Below are 22,218 nucleotides of genomic sequence, written 5' to 3'. Positions count from 1 at the left end.
GAGCTCCACAGCAAAGCGTAGTTGGCTGCTACTTGTGCTGGGCTTGGAGGTGTCCAGGAGAGGTCAAGCTATGAGCCAATGCAGGCTGCTGCTAGTGCCAGGCCTGTGCCACTTATCAAGCTGTATAGGGCCCGCTGCTGCTTGTTTGAGAGATTTTAGGAAAGTCTTAAGCATGAGGCTCTAGAGGCCACTTGCATAGAAAAGCGCCTGGAAATGGCCTGGATGAGCCTGCAGGTGGGGAGGGGCGGGGCCAAAGGTGTGAGTCAGGTGCTGGCGACTCAAATATGGCGCCTGCCTGCCGGCTGTGTGCGGGAGGACTCGCCAGAGGAGCAATGGCCTCCGCCAGCCCTTCTGCCTGGGAGGAAGCCGCCCCTCCGCCTCTCGCCCGGATCTCAGGCAGGTTAGTTCCCCCCCGAGTGTCCCGGGTCCTTTCAGGCTGCTGCCCGGTGCTGGGCTCAGAGGGAGCCTCCGAGTGAGTCCGTGCCGGGCCCTTTAGGAGGAGCTGCTGGGGCTCCTGCAGCCTCCGAGACCCTCAGCCACAGTCTCCGCTGGTTTCACTGCCCAGAGTTGTGGGGACGTCTCTTCCCGCTTGGAGCCCTGGGCTGGGGGCCTGCTGTGGGGCTGGTCCCCTCACTCCTCCGGGAAACCCCCGCTGCCGAGATTCCCTCCTGGGTTTAAACCGGGGCATCGGGCCTGGGCCCGTGGCACGTCTCCGATTCAGCCCCGATCCACCTCCTGTCTCCGCCCCTCTTCCCGGTCTCGGTGCTGCTTCAGCTCCCTGGTTGTGGGGCTTCTGGTCAGCCAGATTTCAGGAGGCTCTGAGTGACGGTGGTTCTGTATTTTAGTTGTGATTTTGATGTGGTTGTGGGAGGCGGTGGGTGTAGCTGTTACCTACGCCGCCATCTTGTTTCTCACTCCGAGACACATATTTGTATATAACCTATGTTCTTGACAAAGAAGACTTCAGACAAGTGACACAGCTGAAAAGATCACACTTTCAAAGCAGCTGAAATGAGTTACTATTACAGCTTCTTATATTTAAGGCCTCAAGAAATGCCAGATAGAGTAGTAGTTATATATGAGGTCAGGCTTAAAAATTTTTATTAGAATATAGTATCGAATATAGACCAGAGTATTATGATTAATACAGTTATTATTTGAAGACCATTTTTTCTGGTAGCTTTGTATGTTGAAGTAGAAAAAAAACCTGTACACATTGAAAATGCCAGGATACTTTGTAGTTATTCAGGTGTGATATGAAAAACTTGGTTGTAATAGTGAATGTGGACATGGGAAGGAGGGATGAAGTATTACAGATAAGATGATGTACATTAACTAATAGATTACATACAAGGGAGAAAAGAGCAGCCAAGGCAACATATTTTAAAAGGATAATAACAGTGTCTTTTGTAGGAGGAATGTGTATGTGAATCTATCTACATGTGTATAAATATCAGTGGAATGGTGGTACACACAAGCAGCCATCCATTTTATTCTGGTCATCATCAGATTCTCTTGTTTCACCACTGCTATTATCCTAGTTTAGGTTCTCATCAAACCTGCACTATCAGCTGCCAACTGCGTGCTTAACACGGTGCTGAGTTCTGGGATATACTAGTATAAGGGATAGGTGTTTGCCGTCAGGGAAATTAGTCTGCTGGTGATAGCAAGTACTTATGTGGAGCTTTATAAGTGGTAATACTTTCATAAGCTCTTGCTAAATAATCACTTTTATAACTATTTGCTAACTTATTCTTACAGGAACCTTATGAAGTAGGAATTAGTATTTCTTTTGTTCAGATGAGGAAACCGGGGCACAGAAAGAGAATAAATTACATACCTATACTTACACAGCTACTAAGTGGTGGTAGTACTGGGATACGATCCTAGGCAGTCTGGCTCCAAAACCTATTCTTTTAACCACTCTCCTATATTGTCTAAACAAAAAGAACTTAAAAAGTAAACATATTGAGAGTTGACTTCCAAATGTCTTTTCGACTGTCACAGTATTGGAACTTTAGTGAATTTTCTCCATTTACTGCTTCATTTATGATTCTGGAACAATTCGAGTGGCTCCATGGATAAGAGAGCTAGGCCTTGTGAGGCAGATGAAAAGAATCACAAAGGAACCTGGCCAAAGAGCTTGTAGTCTAAGAGGGAATATGGGATCTGCTCAGAAATGCAAGGTAGAAGTTGGGTCATAATAAAAGTATGCTCTATAGAAGTTCAGAAGTGGAAAAGAGTATTTATGGGTAAAGAGGGCTTATTAGAATTTTGGAGTTATAACTATGAATTTTAAAGACTGTTGTGTATACATATGTGAAAATGGGACAGTGGAAGGAACAGTGACAAATGAAATGGAGGCCAAAAAAATTATTACATATATTGTGGGAATAGGGAATAGATTAATTCGGCTGAAGGGGGCATGTGAGAAGAGGAATTGTTTGAATAATGTTTGAATCCTTAAATACCAAACTAGAGGATTGAACTTTATGGGTAGTGCAAACCCATTAAAGAATGAGGTGATACTTTTGGTTGTACTGCAAACTAGATTGCATAAGGTGGAAGATACTGGTATTGCAGAGATGAGTTTTGTTTTTTGGGGGGGCTGTTCCTTCTTAGGAATATAGCACACTCTACCTTTATAGGGAAGGATTTCCAGTTGAAGCTTTGGATTCTTAAGAGACTAGAGTAAAGGAAAAAATAAAATGTATACATTAAACATAAAATGCTACATTTGTGTTTATGCTTATTCTGTAGTACTTTTACTTTTAGTCTCTTTTAACCAAAATTAGGAATTGAGCTTGCTAGGGAATGGTCTTACATTAGAAACTGAGCTGACTTTTTATGACCATCCAGGGCCACCCAGTGCTCCTGCAGAAGACCGTTCAGGGACGCCAGACAGCATTGCTTCCTCCTCCTCCGCAGCTCACCCCCCCGGAGTTCAGCCACAGCAGCCACCATATACAGGAGCTCAGACACAAGCAGGTCAGAGTGAAGGTAAAATAGAGCTTAGTGCACACGTGCAGAAAGGTACCTGTGGGAAATGTTTACTGCAGCATTGTTGGTAATGGTAAATGCTTACATATGTATCCATGCTATGAATACAGTTGGGAAAGATTTTGACTTACTAATATGGTATGTTTTGGTGTTAAAAAAAAAAACCAAATAGAACAATGTCTGATTATTGAAAAGAAAAAAAAATACCTGAAAAAGTGTTTGCGTGAATAAAAATACAAGGTGAAGATCAGGAAGGATTCATACCAGTCACTAGTCATTGGTGACCCTGGGGTCAGAGGTGACCCACTGAGGTGATACTTTAGGTGCTATTTTCTTTAGTCTCCCCTCCCCCCTTGGCAACTGTGTATTATTTTTGTAATTTAAAAATATTTTTTAAACTAGAGGTAAAGCATACATAATTAAAAGTGTAGTTTTTTTGGAAAGATAAGGAACCCTTAATATGTTCGTGCAGTTAACAGTGTCTTTTGAGGGAAAAAGAAGTGTATTTTAAAATCAAACTCTTTTCCTTTAAATGATGTATCCTTGGATGAAGAATTTAATCTCTATGGGTTTTTATATTCTCTCACTGTAAATTGTGAAAATTGGACTAAACCAGTCGCTTTAAAAGAATGTCTAGTCCTGAATGAAATATAACTTGTAAACTCAGTATTACAATATTACGATAAAAAAGGAGTCATTGCCATATGTCAGGGATCTTCAACCTTTTCATCTCATAGCACACATAAACTAATTACAAAATTCTGTGGCACACCAAAAAATATATTTTTTGCCGATCTGACAGAAAAAAATAGGTATAATTTTGATTGATTTACAAAAATAACAATAATAGTAATTAACTACCCTCTTTGCTCCAAAGTGAACTTTTTTATAGTCAGTTTTCTATACTTGTATGTAAGGATTTTTGGTACCAAGAATTAACCAATCAGATGCAACCTTATTATGTGTTGTGACCAATAAGATGCAACTCTGTTATATGATTTATATATTTATGGTTTAAGACAGGGCATTCACACTGGACAGCTATTGTTGTGTTGACTGTTGTCACTTTTCTATTTAACAATATAAGGGAAAAGAGGTCAGTGCCCCTGACTAAGTAGTCAGGTACTGCATGTTTTAAAAATTGCAGCACACTTGAAAATTGTTGCTTCCATATGTGAAGGGAATTGACAGCAGGCACTGAGGTGCCTCACTGAAACACTGGGAGCTCTGTAGAACATGGCTAAGTATAGTAGTTTTCCCTCTTCCACGGTTTTGCTTTCCACAGTTCGAGCTACCTGTGGTCAACTGTAGCCTGAAAATATTAAATGGAAAATTCCAGAAATAAACAATTCGTAATTTTTAATTCTTTTTTTTTTTAAAATATATCTTTATTGATTTCAGAGAGAGGAAGGGAGAGAGAGAGAGAGAGAGAGAGAGAAACATCAATGATGAGAGAGTCATTGATCGGCTGCAGCCCTCAATCCGGGCATGTGCCCTGACCGGGAATCGAACCCTGATCGCCTGGATCCTAGGTCGGCGCTCAACCGCTGAGCCACGCCCAGCTGGGCTCGTAATTTTTAAATTGCACACTGTTTTGAGTAGCATGATGAAATTTTGAGTCGTCTTAACCAAGATGAGTCATCCTTTTGTCCAGTGCACCCACACTGTATATGTTCCCTGCATGTTAGTCACCTAGTAGCTGTCTTGATTATATCTACTGTGTGGTATCACAGTACTTATGTTCAGGTAACTCTTATTTTACTTAATAATGGCTCCAGAGCTCTTCCCATAACTTTCATTACAGTATATTGTCATAATTCTATCTTATTATTAGTTATTGTTAATCTCTTATTGTGGCTAATTTATAAATTAAACTATATCATAGGTATGTATAAAAACACTGTGTGTGTGTGTGTATATATATATATATATATATAGTTGGGCACTATCTATGGTTTCAGGTATCTACTTGGAACATATTCCCTGTGGATAAGTGGGTGAGAACTACTGTAGTTACTGATCTCTAGGATTCCTTCCAGGTATTAAAATGTTGGTTCTGTGAATTGCCCGTACATGAAAGGACCTTTAAAACTACACATTAAACTTTAAAACAAACACTAGGTGGTGCTCTAACTATTTGTATAAAGGGGCCATGTGGTGGTACAGTGTATTTTCAGCAACAGAAGTGAGTGACTGAGTTTATCAGTCACATAACAAAAGAAAGTAAGTCATAGCCTAAAATGAACTGAGAAGAGACTCCTGATGATACTGTGGCAATACTTAGACTTTTCCCATTGGATGAGTACTAGTCATAGGGACTAATAGGTGGCATTTTGCTGATGAATGAGTGGTTTGGGAAGATTTCTTACTGCTTAAGCCTCTTCTCAACCAACTTTAGTTACAGTCTTCCCTTTGCACCAAGATGCAGTTGTCAAAACTGTAACAAACTAGAATGGAAGCAGAAGTGGGCTGAAATGGAAGCCAGAGCAGATTTTGGATATGATGGGAGTTTAATGGCTATATCAGGTGACCTACCATCTATTTGTTTGTTTTAAATCCCATTTTAAGCAGTATATACTATTGTAGAATAGCAGTTGGAAGGATAATTGTACCAAATAATGTTTTTGCTATTCACTTATACAGGAATGGGATTTAAGGCTACACTAACAATATCTCAAATTATTCTATCAGGTTTCTTTTAATTGAACATTTATTTCAAATAGGTAAAAATATAAAAGGATATATAGTGAAAATTCAAAAATTCTCTCACCACTGACCCTTAGCAAACTGTGACAGTGAATCCCAATTTGGGCTTGAATGAAGTGTGTTTAAAATAAGTAAAAGGAATACTTTGTAGAGCTAGGAATAAGCCTCTGAAACTTTTAACCCCAGGGGTGGCATTTTCACAGAGTTTATAGCAGATTAGGAAAAAAATAGTGTGCATTTGCTTTAAAAATAGTTGTACCCTTTCAGTTTTTATTGAGGAAAACAATTATGCTTTTTTGAGTGTGAGTTCCTTAGAATCATTGATGGCAGCAGTCTACTACATAAAGCCTTAATCTCAGCTGTTTTGGTGATACCTAAGTTAATATTTATATTGAGATAGCGTGTACAATACTGTACTTTTAAACTAAAGCTCTAGAGTTATGCCTGGATTCCAGTGATAGTTCTTAATTAGCTGTGATGTATTGATCTCAGGTAAGTTGCTTAATCTTTCTGTATTTGAAATAGGGATTGCTAATGAGGTTACTTTTCCTCCCATGTGTTTATTGCCTGTTTTTTGCTCATTTTTGTATTGTAGAATTGATTATTCTCATTTCCAAGAATTAGAACCCATTTTCATATGCTATACATTTCTCTCCCTTGATTATATTTCTATACTAGATTCTGGTCACTTCTGTTCTAAAATTTAGTTATGAAATACAATCCAGGATTAAGGTGGTATCTTCTCAGGCGATTAATTTGTGAACTACCTTTTGTGCTATCTCTAAGTCTTAAACTATTAAGAAAGCATTTAAGAAGATTTCATCAGTTTTATTGTTGTATTTGGGAAGATAGCTTAAAAATAGTTAAGCAAATTTTATTTCTGTCATAAAAAGCATATGACTGCTTGGTAAGAAATAAGCTGACTATAAATGCAGGCATATCTCATTTAGTGCTGTCGCACATGGGGTTGAGCAGCCAGTCCAGCAGAGTGGGCTCTATACCTTGATTTCAGCTTGTGAGTGCTGGCTGCCTATTGTACTCCAGTTAGAGGGGCACTAGATAAAGCGTTGACTTTTTTCAATAGTTGTTTCTTTCTGCCAAAAGTGTGCTATTTACCCATAGTTTGGATATTTTTGAAAGAATCAGTCAACGTATAATTATAAAGATTTAAATACCAGCTGGATATTAAAATGCAAGTTTTATTGCTTCTCTAGGCATTAGATCTAGCTAAATCTACCATTATTACAACTGTAAAGTGGTGAAGATGAAAAAGACATGAACCAAGAAATCCTCGTTTGGAAATCACAGGTGTTTATAGTGTCTGAAGGGTTTCTCTGTAGGAACTGTGATCTGCTGACCCTGAATAGTATTAATTTCCAAGTATACATCCCCAGTTTGAACAGTCTACCATAATTAAAAAGTTTAGGGAGGAACCAGGTAGGCTTTATCAGATTCCACATGATTGGCTAGATGAAAGCAAAGCAAACTTATCAAATGCCAAGGGTGTCTTTGAGGTCTGGAGTGAAAGATATCCTGTAATTCCTTGCTACCAAACAGTCCATTCAGATGGTAACAACAAAAGATTCAAACCGTTAGATGACAAAGTGTTTTAGGGAAGATTTGGGAGCTATCAATGGTGTGTGTCTCTTTTCTCAGGTTTTTATTTGATTTTTGATTCAGTTGATTTTTATTGAACATTAGCGTTGTATACCTGTTGGCAATTGGGTTTGAAAACACTCCTTAAATTGTTCTGAGGGAAGGCTGGGGTAGGTGGGTGGGAAGAGATTAACCAAAGAATTTATCTGCATATATACATAACCCATTGTCACAGACAACAGTGTAGGGAAGGTCTGGGGCGGTTCTGGGTGGAAGGCATCAGGGGAAAAAGGGGGATTTCTGTAATACTTTTAACAATAAAGATAAAAAAAAGTTAATCTCTACTTCATTAACATTTAAAGGGGAACAAGCATTCTTGTGACTTTGTTACTCAGTATGTTTATGTGTTTGGATGGGCAGAGAATTAAATGTGCCTTTAAAAGTATATATTTTTTCTACCAAGTTAAACCTGCCTCTTTTTCTTGTCTTTTTTAGGTCAGATGTACCAACAGTACCCACAGCAGGCTGGTTATGGTGCTCAGCAGCCTCAGGCACCACCACAGCCACCACAGCAGTATGGCATTCAGTATTCAGGTGAGCAGGTATCCAGAGAGAGCTGGCTCATGGTTTTTGAGCTGTTGCTATACTCATTAAACATTAATCCTTTCCTCTTAATTCTTTGATTTGTAATACTTACATTGTCATAGCAGGTAGTACTTATTTATTTATTGGGGAAATAACATTTGTTTTTATTTATTTTAAAATATTTTGCATAAATATTTTATTGCAAATCAACGTTTCAGTTTTCTAGCGGGCAAGTAAAACTTTCAGTCATAGTAGATGATTCTGTAATAACTTGTAGTATAAAAAAGGTTTTAAATCAAAGTTATCTCCTACTGATGTGATCAGCTTACCTCTTAGGTGACTTAGAATTGCAAAAATGCAAGATTTTTTCCTTCATTAATGTAACTCATAATCTCAGTATACTCTTAGTGCCTGTAAAAATATACTAATACTCGTTCCCGCATACATGGAAAGGTGATCTTAATACAGGGGTGGGCAAAAGTGTGTTTACAGTTGTTCATATGGAAAAAGACATACAGGCTATGATTATAATAGCTTTATTAACTATTTCACATACAGCTGTAAACCTGCTTTTGCCCACCCCTGACATAAGAATCAAATTAAGCTACTTAGGTTTTCAAATCTCCCCAAAGTATATAGGAATACCAAAAATAGGCCAAAAAAAAGAAAAAGAAAAAAAAATAGAATTGTATAAAACCTAACTCAGGCAATTAAGAACATTAAATATAGTTGTTTTAAATAGGCATCCTGGAGATTTTGTTTCATCATCTGACCATTGAACACAGGTTATCCATACTTAAGTATGATAAATTGCTTTAGTATAGCTTTGAACATAGTGATTATAATAATTCGGGTAATTTTTACATTTGCGAGAGAGTTTGTGTTCAGCTTTTGTTTTACAGTGAAACATTTAAGTATCAAATTTCAGCTATAATTAGTTTATCTGAATCTTGCCTAATTTCTGTTTTATGAAATTTGGTAGTATAAACTGTAGCAGGAGTTAGCAAACTGTAACCCACAGGCCAAATCTGGCTTGTTGCCTATTTTTGTGGATAGTTTTATTAGAACACATCTGCACCCATTCATTTTTGTGCTATCTATTGGTGCTTTGACACTACAATGGCAGAGTTGAGTAGTTGCAGCAGAGACCATGTGGCCCACAAAATCTAGAATATTTACTATCTAGCCCTTTACAGGAAAATAAAGCTTTTCTGTCCCTAAACTAGACCATAAAATTTTACCATTATTTGCAGTTTGACATGTTTTAACACACATAGCAGTTTTTATCTGGATCATATTTGCTGTGGAGTGATTTAACCTGTAGCTGCTAGTTTTTAATTATATAAAATAAATGGAATGAATTTAAACTTGATTATGATATTAGAGGGAAGATTATTTTTAAGACGCAAAGAAAAATCAGACTTACAAATTATGCAATTTGTAGAAATACTAGATATTAGAGCTGAAGAGACCTGATCTGATCATCTAATCGAGGGGATTTCAGTCTTACTGTGCTTCAGAAGCATCCAGATAACTTTTCTTGAAAGTTACAGGTGCCTGGGCCCTCCTCACAGAGATTTTGTTTTATTTAGTCTGGGTGGGACTCAGGCTTTGATATTTTAAAAGCATTGCAGGTCATTCTAAAGTGCAGCAGGGCTGGGAGCACTAATTTTGTCCCACCCACTCATTTTATAAATGAGGCAACTAGGGCTGAAGAGGTTGTGATGCATTGAAGGACATGCAGCCATTCAGTGGGGTTGCTAAATCAGAACCCAGTGCCCTTGACTTTCCAGTTAATTACTTCCCTGTGTTATTCTGCGTTCTCAAACTTAGACCAGGAGTTGGCACACTTTTCTGCCCTTAAAGACTAGATAGTAAATATTACAGGTTTTGTGGACCATCTGACCCCTTGTCCTACAGTATTCATTTATTCAGAAAACAATTTCCATTTCTTGTGATTTCTGGTATTCTTCACCAAAATTGCTCATTTTTTAATGGAGTGGATGTTGGTTTGAGGGAAACTATACACATGAGTTAGAAGTTTTGCCGTGTTGTGGTCAAAGACTCTAGTCAGTTGCTAATGAAATGGCATCTTAGGCCCTTATGGGTTAGTCTCAAGAAATAGTTAAGGATCTGGTTATTTCCAGACTCAGATAAAAAGCCAGTTTAGATTTCAGTTGCCAGGATGAAAAGGCAGTTGGGGTTTTTTTGCTCACAGTCTTAAGTTGAATAGACATTTTCAGTATAAAAGTTGAGTCGTGTTTCTCCAAAATATTACAGTAAAAATTTTAAGGTAAAAAATTTTATGCAGAAGATAGGAGAAACTGTATGACATTCAAGATTTGATCATGAATTAACTTTAGTTCACTATTTAGATATCACAAGTAAAATGCATTTGATATTTTAGTTATTAAAAATTAAGCTTGCTCTTAATGATTTCAGTCAGGGTCTCCACTCTGAGTAAAATTTAGCTTTTTTGAAAATGTCTTTGTATTTCTGATCCCACTAGTCCTATTAACTTGAATTTGATTGGGAGAAATGGGAATAGTCACCTGAATACTCTGCTTGGAGACTAAGTGGTGGTGGTAACAACATTGGACCATTTTTACACTGTTGGTTTGCCAGTTTCCCTCTGACCTTTTCCAGTTTTATTCATGGACAATGTCAAAAAGGTTTCTTTCATGAGTAAATTTTGAACCCAGGTTCAAGGTGAGTTCAGAATATACTCAAATTCATTCAATCCTTTTTTTTCAAATGCAGGGTTGTACATATTTTAATAATTTTCTTATGTATCTGGTATTTAATGCTGACAGGATTCCAGTCAATGGAGAGGTTTCATTGCAAGTAGCTGCAGGTGTGTTTCATGGTAGAGATAAAAGTTTTTAGTGAAGCAGACTTTTTTTTAAAAAAATTTACATCCTTAGTAAATGAATATAGATGTTGTTTTGTGGGGCAGTATGGTATGCTTTTTGTGTTATTTTGTTACTGCTAAATCATAATTTTGAGTTGTAAAGGCAAAAAAACATCGGATACCAAATCTTAAGAAAAGTGAAAGATTTTAAGAGTTGGTTACTTAATGTTTATTCTTAAATGGTTTAGTTTTTCTAGAGTGACTAAACCTTTAAAGCATCTCAATATCACAATTAGATGGGGTAGTAGCACCATTGTTTCATTTTAAAATATTCATTCTCTGCAATATGTTTTCATTTGGTACTGTTGTTAAATAGGCCTTCCCTCAAAACCAGGTTCATGACTAGTTTTGCATTATTTCTGGCCTTTATCATTTGAGCATCTATACTAGGAATTATGCTAGAATAGGAATTTGTTCTCAGGGATTATATAATCTAAAAGCAGTTGTAATGAAGAAAGATAGGTATACAGGTTTCAGTTTAAGATGAGCAGATTTACGAAATCTTGAGAAAAATTTTGATACCACTTGGTCTGGAAATAATATTACATGATAGAGTCTACTACCCTACTTGTTACATAAATACTTAGGATTAAGTTTGTTAAATTTCTCATCATTTTTGGTCCATAACAGTAAAGGTTGTTTCTCTGGAAAATTTTTATCAACAAAAATACAGCACATACATTATTTATTTTGCCTTTCCAGCAGGCTATAGTCAGCAGACCGGACCACAGCAACCTCAGCAGTTCCAGGGATATGGCCAGCAAGCAACTTCCCAGGCACAAGCTGCTGCCTTTTCCGGTCAGCCTCAGCAACTGCCTGCTCAGCAGCCGCAGCAGTACCAGGCGAGCAATTACCCTCCACACACTTACGCCACCCAAACTTCTCAGCCTGCTAATTACACTGTGGCCCCTGCCTCACAACCTGGAATGGCTCCAAGCCAACCTGGGGCCTATCAACCAAGACCAGGTTTTACTCAGTCTGCAAGTACCATGAACCCTCCTCCAAGTGGGCCTAACCCTTACGCACGTAACCGCCCTCCCTTTGGTCAGGGCTATACCCAGCCTGGACCTGGTTATCGATAAAGAGGCTCAGCTACACTGATAAATGTAGCTGCTAGCTATTTGCCTCCCAAAAGACTCCAATACTACTATTTTATTTTAATTTGTATTGAAGTTCAGAAATTTAAAAAGCAGAGCATTTTTTATGATATCATTGTTGCTGTTAATTGAAAGTATAATTTGCTAGAACACAAAACCGACCAAAATGAAAATTTTTTCCTTCCCTGCTTAAAAGTATAGCAGCTTCCTAGTAATTTTGGAACACTACTCTTAATGTGTGTAAAGTGATTGACTTTATAGCTTGCCTTGTCCAGAGGTTATTAAAATGTTAGGTTGAAATTTAGCCATCTTATTTGGCTTTTTACTATTAACATGATGTACTAAAAGTAGATCTCTTTGAAAAGACAAATAGATATTATGTATAAAATGTAACATGGATAGGTTAATAAAGATGATTGAATCCATTAGTGGTCTTGTAGTTTAATTTAGTCACTAACATATACGAGAAAAACAAGAAACAATCCTTATTGATGTTTTGTCTGAAAATGAAATATATAGATGGTTTAACTTAGAACAGTTCTATTTAGAGAAACACAGCACTGTTTGATTTTTTGTCCTGACTTGGAAAAAATGCATTTAACAATCATTGGCTTAAGTCTCGGGAAGACAGAGTAGCTTTATGTATGAACACAACAGATACAGTATTAAAAGATACCAGGGGTTTGGTAGATCTTGAATAAGTATCCTTACAGAGATGAGCCATTCAGAAATAAAGAACTCAGCCTTAAAAAACAAAAACTATCTCTCTTTATTGCAGAGTTTCTACTTGTTTGAAAAGTACAGAATGTAGCATTGATAAAATTGAAGCATGTTGAAAGGGGTAAAGCCCAGGGGCCTCTCAGAATGAGGGAAACAATGCAGCATTCCCACCTCCCTTCCCAAATGACAAAAATACTTTTTTAAATAAAAATGAGTCTGATTTTCAGTACAGGTTAAGTTACAATATGAAAAACATCCCCTGATACATTCATTTCTAGAAGTTTTATGTGTAAAAATGTAGTAAATATCCTGTAAAAACAATATGAAGACAGTTGTTTAAAGGATAGTTTGACAAAGTATATTCAGACATTGTAATATATAATTATGAGTAAGAAAAAATTTGTATTTTTGAAACAATATATCATTCTTAATTCTATTTTTAGCTGAAATGAAATTTACTAATTCAAATAAAACCCCTTTAACAATTTGCAAATATTTGAGGAAATGTATATTCACATGAATGTTTATTTAAATGCTTCAGAAAAGCTATTCAGCTATTGCTAAAAAATTGAAGTTTAAATAAACGTGAATATTAGGACCTTTTTTCCCCAGATATATATGCTGATATTAATCTCATCTAATAAGTTAAACCAAGGAGAGATTTATGGAATTAACTCACTAGTAGGAAGAATACACAATAAAAGTAAACATTTAAAAAAGTATATTAGTTTTTGATGTTAATTTTGTTATAAAAGTATCTCAAAACATTACAACAGTGTGATAAATAATATACAAATGATCTCTTAAAATACCATGACTAGGGAGCCAGCTTCCCCAAAAAAAAGTTACTCTGTTAATATCTTGCTTTCTTAAAATGACTTTGTAAAACCTGATAAATATTCTCAGCAATCTTTCTAATAAACATCTAATACTGCTATCAATTAGATTTTAAACTTTTATACATAGTAAACAGAATAGCTTTAAATGAATGTGACAAATGCCATAGTGTTTGCAGTTATTTTTTGCCGTGATGAAACAGAAGGCCCTTGTGAATGATTGTAGCATCTACCATTTTCCAGGAATTGTGGTCCCACATTCATACCACTGAACGTAATTGATTTGGGTGTGACCACCGATTTCTCCAAACTGGACAGGTTCCTGGCGAACTGCTCTGAAATAACCTAAGAGGGAGAATTATTTATAAAAGCTGTGTTATATTTTTGCCCTCATTGCTCATAGATTGGCTGAAGGTTACTTTCCGTGAACTGCTTTAGGAAGTGGATACCAACAGGGGCCCTGGTGTTTTTCCTGAGGCAGCAGTGGATGGCTAAACACCAGGGGTGCCTGAAACTCCTTAATGAGCATGGGACTGTTGGTAGTGTCTGGGGAACGAAGTTGGAAAGGGGCAAGAATTGGGGGGAGGCTTGTTTTTAGTGTCATTGACCATGTCCAGTACACTCTGTCTTATGTGAAAGTGTACTTTCTGCACATTGCAGACTCGTGGTGGTCTGAAGAACTGACCTGAGTCAAGGTGCTATATTTACCACAGTGTTAAGAAACATAAGAAAGGTAGTTCTCAGCTTGCTAAGTTTCTAAGAATTAAACTTCGGTGAAATCTTCAAGTATCCTATACTAAATGATTAAAATTTTTCCGTGAATGTAAAATATTATAGAAACACTATTTACAGCATGCTTGTATACAGTTCCTATGAGATTCCTACACTTACCGTTCATGGGTTCACTGTGGCACATTTTCTTTGGTGGGTATTTTTAGGTGCCAGTGAAGAAAATGTGTTGCTGGAAAGACTAGTGAAATAATTTAAAGTATCTAACGAACGTCTTGGTGATTCCTGAGTAATATAGACATTTAGTTTGCCCTCTCCTGCCCCTCCTGGACAACAAATAAATTAATTTTCTTTAATCCTAATTAAGCAGCTTAGTGCTAATGTGTCTTCAGCATTACAGTGGTTACTCATTTCTTAAAAGAATTATTCTGTTTTAATTGAATTTATATAATTAAGGCAAATAATACTGTTTTCCCATTTGTGGTAGTCTTTGTTTAAAAAAATTTTTAAGGGAATAAAAAAATGGCTATGTGCTCTGTATGGACAAAAAATATAAAGGTAATATATGAATGATTTAAGTTCAGGAAACTACTCTCTCTCCAGGTTTCCTTGAAGTAGAATGCATTTATATATGTCTGTGTGTAGCTTTCCTTGGCCCTAAGGAATAGTCTTAGGGACTGGGAGGAAGGCTGAGAAATTTTCATTAAAATCTTCTTACCAAGTAAGGGCTTAGGAAAGTTTTTTCTTTCTACCCAGAAAATTATAACAGTGCTAGTATAGAATTATTTTTAAAACGATGGTTTTCCTCAGCTTGAATTCTTTTTGGGTTAATTTCTAAAACGCTCTTGCTTATGAGGATGCTCAGAAAACATACCTTCTTTTGTGGGTAACTGCTCAGAAGTCAGCTGCTGTCCTGTGCGTCCATCTAAAAATGAGTCCACGAATTGGCAGTGATCTTCTCCATGGCCCCTCTGATCGCCTATGTTATAAAATTTTCCTGAAGAACCAAAAATTAAAAGGATCACGAAATGTTACTTTCTTTGATATCGGACAATTCTGAAAAAAATCAGATTGTTTCAAATAACCAGTCTTTCTTGATCTTGTACTTTCCCTTCCTTTTGCCCTAGTTCAAGCCACCAGTGCCTCTTGACTGAACTGTGAAAGTCTCCCGGCTGACATCCCTGCTTTCCATTTTGCCTCTCTCCATTCTTCCTCCCTTCTTCCATCTGCATGTTTTAAAAATGCTACTCAGAAAATGTTACTCCCCTCCATAAATCTCTCCATCAATCTCCTATTGTACTCAGAATAAAACCCAAAGACTCAGCTGGTTTCAAAGCTCCACATGATTTCACACCTGCCTGCCTGGTCTTCCTCTTACAAAGCCTAAGCCACACTACTGGAACTGGCTAGGTATGTCCTGCCACAGGCCTTTGGCGTTTCTCTTCCCTCTACCTCTGCTTTACCCCAGATCTTTGCTTGCTTGGTGCCTTCTCATAGTTTTCTTCCTAGCACAAGTATTACTTTAAAAAAACCAAAATCTTTATTGATTTCAGAGAGAGGAAGGGAGAGGGAGAGGAACATCAATGGTGAGAGTTGCCGTTGATCGGCTGCCTCCTTCACACCCCCGACTGGGGATCGAGCCCGCAACCCGGGCCTGTGCCCTGACCGGGAATCGAACCTCAATCTCCTCGAACCTCAATCTCCTGGATCCTAGGTCCATGCTCTACCACTGAGCTACGCCCGGTCAGCAAGTTTTACCTTTTCAGAGGCTTTTCCTAACCCTTCTAACTAAAGGAGCTTCCATTTCAGCCATTTTCTCCCACTCTTAAGTTTTTTCAAAGCACTATGTGAAATTCTTATTTACACATTTGTTGTCTCTCTTCCAACTAGATTGTAAGCTACAAGAAGGCTTGTGTCTTTTGTTGGCTTGTCCTCAGCACCTGGAACAGAGTCTGAATAAAGCAGATACTAGTTGTTGAATGATTGAACAAATGTCTACCTTTCTATGTTGGGCCCAGCCTTTGTTTAAAATTTTTATTGTAGGATTACAGAAGAGAAAATAACTCACTGAGTCTGGAGCAAAGAATTATAGCCTTTCCACCCAGGTGTCATAATCTTGATCTTGTCTTTAGCAGACTTAAAATTTTAATTGTCATATTCCTTCCTTGATTACTATTAGATACACCCATGTTTTTATCAGTAGGGTTTTTTTCCCTTTTAAAATTTATTTTTTTAATTAAATTTATTGGGGTGACAATGGTCAATATGAGCATATAGGTTTCAGGTGTGGATTTCTATGTTATAAAATCTGTGTGTTGCTCTGTGTGCCCACCACCCAAAGCCATATCTTCTTCTGTCACCATATATTAAGACCCCCTTCCAACCTCTACCCCTTATCAGTAGGGTTTTTATCCTTGATTGGCTGTGACAAAATTGAGCTTGAATGTTACTACAATGTCTTTACATTCAAGTTTGCTATGCCACTGTTCCAATTGCACTTTCATTGTTTACCTTCTAATAGCATCTATGAAGCCCTTGTTCTAGGCTGTTTCAATAACATCTTGCTCAAAAAGAAAATTTGTATTTACATCAGACCTTAGTTTGTCCAAAGAAAAGGCCAAGTTACAGAATGTTACAACGCATTCCGTGCAGGACAAGATTCAAAACAGCTGGCAGTCTTGCTTACCTGTAAGGGAGTCGCTGAGATAAATCTTGTATCTGAGAGAGTTGCACAGCTGCACCCCTACAAACTTTTTATACCATGTCCTTTTGACGTATTGTTTGCCTTTACATTCTGAGTAAGAGTCTGAATCAAAGGGTCTTTCTGTCCAGATGGCATCTCTTCCTCCTGCATAAGGAAAATACAAGGTTTGAAACTCAAGTACAAGGTTTGAAACTCAGTATCTGACTTTGGGCATTGAAGAACTGTCCTAAAAGCTTAAAAAACAAATAGTTTGCAAAGTTCACTGTCAACTCGATGATACCTGGTTTTCTCCAATGCTAAATATTGGAGCCAAAAATATTATAGGAATTTAAAGCCCCAATTAAGTTCCTGTCAGGAGTGGTATAAATCTTAGAGGAATACTTTTGGTGTTGAATAGCCTTTGCAGTGCTAGATATAGATTGCATCCTGAGGAAATTCAGGTTTTGTTTTGTGTTGCAGCAAATACAATTTAAACAGCTTCTCTAATATGACTTATTAAAAGTGGAAACAAGGGTATTAACCTTGACAATTCTTGAACAGAAAATTTGGTACATGAGTGAAAGCAAATTTCAAAATATCCAACCTGTTCCCAAAACATCATAGGCTCTTTATGAAACTGGATGATTTGGATGAGCATTCATGACTGATTGATATTCAAAGACTAAAGGGGCTAAAGTGAAATCATGACTAAAATTCCGCCAAGTCTGTGTAGTTGCATCAGTTTAGAAAAGCATGTAGTTGTGTTCACATCGAGACAGGTACTCACCAGAAACCGGCTCGCTCACTCTTGGATCCGCTGAGGAGAAATAGCAACACAGTGAGATGTTAGTAGGTAAGTAGGTCTCAGTGTTCCAGTGGCACAGTGAAGAAGGTGGGTGCTTACAGTTAGGAAATTTTACTCGCAAAATGGTACACACTTTCTAAAAGGGAATTGGGAAGTGTATGTGTGTGGTTTTGGAAATTGCTCTCCGTTGGAAATCTTCTGCCAGATAGTCAGCTGTATCTTTTGTGATTTGAGTAGACATCTTCATTGCGGTGCTAGGTTTCACTTCCATTTTAAAAGCTTCCTCTTTTAGTTTCATACAGAAACTGATAAAATTACCAAGATGCCATGAAAAATTATACAAATGATGCTGTGAGTACAGCTGTATCTCAGGGAATTGGAGCTGGAAGGTTACATAAGAATTTCATAGCTGCTTATCATGAAACGAATGTATCAAATGTATCCCCTTTCTGGATGTACTATGGCCCAGCATGTCATACAGAAGAGCATTCATTCACTAGATTTTTGAGTATAGATTAAACACTTAAACTGATACTCCTAACCATTTTCCTTACGTCAGAATAAATGAGGAAAAACATAAGTGGTCTTTCCTTCTGGATACCTTCATCAATTGGCTTTGTCCCATAGATGATTTTTTGAAATTCAAGAAACTGTACAGTGTTTGGCTGGGTTCCAAACAAGCTCCCTATTGCAAAGCATTGAGGCCCTTCACGTCCTTGATGTGATTACCTGATTCAGTGCTGAATGCCACTGTGTTGCTGGGTGGGCCTTCTCCAAGTGGGTTTTTTGGTTTTACCAGGAATTCATAGCTGTGTAGGGGGAAATTAAAATAAAACAACATATTCTTCAGGGGTAGGAAACAACAGTCCCTCATTACCCTAACATCTTCCTGAGTCTCTTTTGAAGTCATGGTGACAGTGAGTGGACATACGTTCTAGAAGCATGAGGGAAAAAAACCCTATTGAATCTTACTTTCTAAACAGCTTGTCTGATGTTTTCTATAAGAACAGGGTTAAGTTAACAAAAAAAGATAGTTGTTTTTTTAAAAATTCCAACTTAGTAGAAATAACTGGGCAAATTGGTAATGGATACATAGGAAAGAGTTATGTGGTGGACCCACGTTAATTCCAGCAACAGGGACCCTCAGTTTCCTTCAGGTGTTATAGCTACTTCCTGGGGGAAAGAAGTAGAAAGATTTCCTTTTTGTTCCTTTGATCCCCTCCCCCAGAAACTTAGGCAATGCTCCTCTTTGAGGGGCTTGTACTCCCTATGTCAGAATCACATATCAGAACAGCAGTGGGGAGAGTTTGTTTTAAATGCAGACTCTTTGCTCCATCCTACCTACTGAAATAAGTTTTTGAGGCGATCCAAGTAAGAGTTTTTAACAAGTTCCTGAGATGAGTCTTGCCTCCACTGACATTTGAAAACTAGTAGACTAAGCTATGGAAACAGATGCATATGAAAGTATTTCTTTACAAGGACTTCCTGGTTGTACCTCCTGGAACTCAGGTCTTCTGTGGGTCACAGGAAGCCACAGCATCTCCAGCATAGGGGCATGGAAGTGTCACCTCTTGAAGGGCATGGGCACAAAAACAGACTTTTCTCTCTCTCTGTAAACCAGATTCATAACTCTTAGCCTTTACGTTAAAAAACAAAACAAGTCCTGGCAGGGTCGCTCAGTTGGTTGGAACATTGTCTTGTACACCAAAGAGAGTTGTGGGTTCAATTCATGGTCAGGGCACATACCTAGGTTGCGGGTTCAATCCCCGGCTGGGGCGCATACAGGAGGCAACAGATGAATGTTTCTTACATAGATGTTTCTGTCTCTCTTTCCTTCCCTCCCTCCCTCTAAAGTCAACAAACATATCTTAGAGTGAGGATAAAAAAAGACAGACAAACCCAGAAAGTTATTTGCCGTTTGCAGAAATTAAACTAGGAGTTCAAGTAGCACCCTTAGCAGGAAAGTATTTTGGATGTAAAATCAACGAGTCAGCTGATAGGTAGTATGGTGAGTCTCAAATTTGTACAAGGCATTTGGGAGATAATTCCCATTTTTGAGAAGTTTGTAACTGAGTAAGAATGCAGAACACACAGACGAGAAAGGTATTTAATAAGTGAAAAACAGAAGGATGACAGCTCTCGGTTTGGTACAGAGTATACCAGCTGAGCAATGACAGAGCTCTGGGCTCCAGGAAGCAGGTTTTTGACTGCCGAGGCACTGCTTTAGCACGATGTTGGAATCTAGAAGATGGATTCTAGCGTTACCACAATGGCAGCCACTGTAGGGGTGCTTACTATGCGTCAGACACATGAATCAGTCTGCATAGTAAAGTAACATCCCAGGAGATCCTGTTTTTTCAGTTAAGAATGGTGAGGCTCTTAACCATTGTACTATCTGCTTTTACAAACTTTGCGAAATGAGGGTTAAAACAGAGTTTTTAGTGAAAGACTGCACATCCACACATTTTCCAAACTAATCAACTGATAAAAGGTGCCACTGTCATTTGCAATACGAGAATGCTGATATAAAACCACCCAGGTTACTTATTTAAATAAATTGCATATACATAGGGTATTTTGGCATGGAATATTTTCTAGAGATGAAATTCATGCTCAGAAGCCTGATGACCTTAAAACAAAAACAAGCCAGTATGATGAACTGATAATGGAAAAAAGAAATTACAGGCATCTGGACTTTGATTCAAGCGGGCAGTGCTTTCCACATTCCAGGCCATTGCCAAGAGCCCTGTGCTTCGGCCAACTCTGATTGCTGGACTTGTCTTCTGTCGTTTTACTTTGTGGTTATTTACACTTCAGCTCCACTTGTAGAGTGGCCACAAATACTCCTATGAAACTTTGTTTTTGAGCCAACATTTTGTGGTAGTTGACAAGTTTTGAAGAAATCATTTTAAACTAAATTTAATTAACAGCATGGGAACTAAAAGGCAGATGCTTTTGACTGATTAAACCCTATATAGAGAGAAGATTTGAAATGGCAAAGTTTTCCCCAAAAGCACACTATCAAGATTTATGACACTGTAGGTCAATGTTGATTGTCCATGGGAATTAAAAGCACAGGATGCTATTTTCAAAATTTATAAAGGACAAGAAAGTTATTTAAAATAAGTATAGAATAAGTAATACTTTGAAGAAGTTTGGGAAGATCGAGTTAAGGAAATTTTACAAATACAAGAACAAAAAATCAAAGAGATGAAAAATGAGAGAAAAGGAAATTGGATTATTTCAGGGAATACAATGGCTGAGTAGTGAGTTCTAGAAGAGACAGGAGGGGAAAAGGATGGGAAATTATCCTAGAAATATGTAATTTCTCAGAACTGAAAGACATGGATTTCCAGATTTAAAAGGCCTAATGTACACCCAGAAAGATGAAAAGAAAAAAAACTATCCAAAGCAGACGTTGCAAAATTTCAGTTTGGGGATAAAGAAATGATCTTAAAAGTTTCTGAGAAGGAAATAGGTCCCATTCAAAAGACCCAGAATCTGAATAACAGTCAACTTCCCTAGCAGCTCTGGAAGTTAGAAAACAATGGAACAATGCCTCCAAAAGTCTTCATTGTATTCCAAGACTCCATGTCTAGCTAAGTAATAGTATTAGAGTAAAACAGGTATTTTCAGACCTGCAAAGACTCAAAAATATTATCTTCTATAAGCTTTTCTCAAGATGTATTTCTCAAGTACCACAATCTGAGGGAATAAAGAAGGGAGACATGGCATGTGTGAGTTAGGTATTCAACGTAGGAGAGGCAAATGATGATGGTGAGGAATTCCAGGGGATGTTGCCATAAAAAAATACATGGAACAGCAAATAGGTCACTTGACTATTTGACCATCCTGAGAAATGGTCAGTCTAGAAATATGGATTTAATTGACAAAAGAAATAGCTAAAATAATAGAAAATTGCAGAGGTGACTAAGATGGTGGCGTGGGGCTCCTGAGCTCCCCTCCTCCTACAGACACGGTGAATGTATAGCTGTACCAAAGCAGTTCCTAATGAAAGTGATCCAGAAACTAGCTGAGCAGCTCCTACACATTGGGCCAATGAGAGAACACTCACACCGAAATGGCTAGGAAAGGCTGAGATGCACTCGACATACGCCCCCAGCCCAGTGCCATACCATCAGGAGCAAACCTCCAACGGCCAGCTTTTCCCTGAGGAGCAAAGGGTATGGACCCCAAATCTAGCATCAGGACTTTGCCAACATTTGTGATACTTTCCCAACCTTAAGACTCCCTAAATATCTAGCTCTGAAAGCTAGTGGGGATTGTGTCCATGAGATCTTTAAGAACAGAGCAAAACAAAACCCAGTTATTCACAAGTGCAGGAGCGCTCACCCCTTCTCCCAGGGATTAGAGCAGAGGGAGCAGGCAGAAACTCCCACAAGCTTTAAAAGCTACTACCTGGGAATGAGGTTTCTAACTTGAGCACATATCTAGTGATGGCTGCAATCCTTCCCAGTCTGGGAAACAGCAGACACCTGTCCTGCCCTCCTCTCCAGCCCACTCCAACGACAAAACCAAGTCACCAGTGT

The 22,218-nt window shown here is 38.0% G+C and overlaps 2 protein-coding genes across 4 annotated transcripts in view; one reads left to right on the top strand and one right to left on the bottom strand.

The window, feature by feature from the left end:
• Window positions 1–12,210, top strand: part of TFG (trafficking from ER to golgi regulator) — a 28,658-nt gene extending 16,448 nt beyond the window's left edge. Inside the window, exons 5-7 of one of the 3 annotated variants that reach the window (XM_016199704.2) lie at window positions 2,860–2,988; window positions 7,798–7,896; window positions 11,501–12,210. In XM_016199704.2, the coding sequence (XP_016055190.1) occupies window positions 2,860–2,988; window positions 7,798–7,896; window positions 11,501–11,880 (608 nt within the window). In that variant the 3' untranslated portion in view covers window positions 11,881–12,210. Of the gene's footprint in view, window positions 1–2,859; window positions 3,001–7,797; window positions 7,897–11,500 lie in introns of all 3 variants that reach the window. The other 2 variants (XM_016199703.2, XM_016199702.2) reach the window with 2 other exon arrangements.
• A 430-nt stretch (window positions 12,211–12,640) lies between these two features.
• ABI3BP (ABI family member 3 binding protein) overlaps window positions 12,641–22,218 on the bottom strand; it is a 216,198-nt gene continuing 206,620 nt past the window's right edge. The window contains exons 59-63 of the mRNA XM_087818121.1: window positions 18,398–18,477; window positions 17,651–17,680; window positions 16,867–17,028; window positions 15,055–15,177; window positions 12,641–13,796 (exon numbers count right to left, since the gene is read on the bottom strand). Of these exons, the coding sequence (XP_087674247.1) occupies window positions 13,681–13,796; window positions 15,055–15,177; window positions 16,867–17,028; window positions 17,651–17,680; window positions 18,398–18,477 (511 nt within the window). The 3' untranslated portion in view covers window positions 12,641–13,680. The remainder of the gene's footprint in view (window positions 13,797–15,054; window positions 15,178–16,866; window positions 17,029–17,650; window positions 17,681–18,397; window positions 18,478–22,218) is intronic.

The sequence above is a fragment of the Miniopterus natalensis genome, chromosome 6 (assembly GCF_054644295.1).
Source record: "Miniopterus natalensis isolate mMinNat1 chromosome 6, mMinNat1.hap1, whole genome shotgun sequence".
Lineage (NCBI taxonomy): Eukaryota > Metazoa > Chordata > Mammalia > Chiroptera > Miniopteridae > Miniopterus > Miniopterus natalensis.
This window is presented reverse-complemented; position numbering and strand designations above follow the sequence as displayed.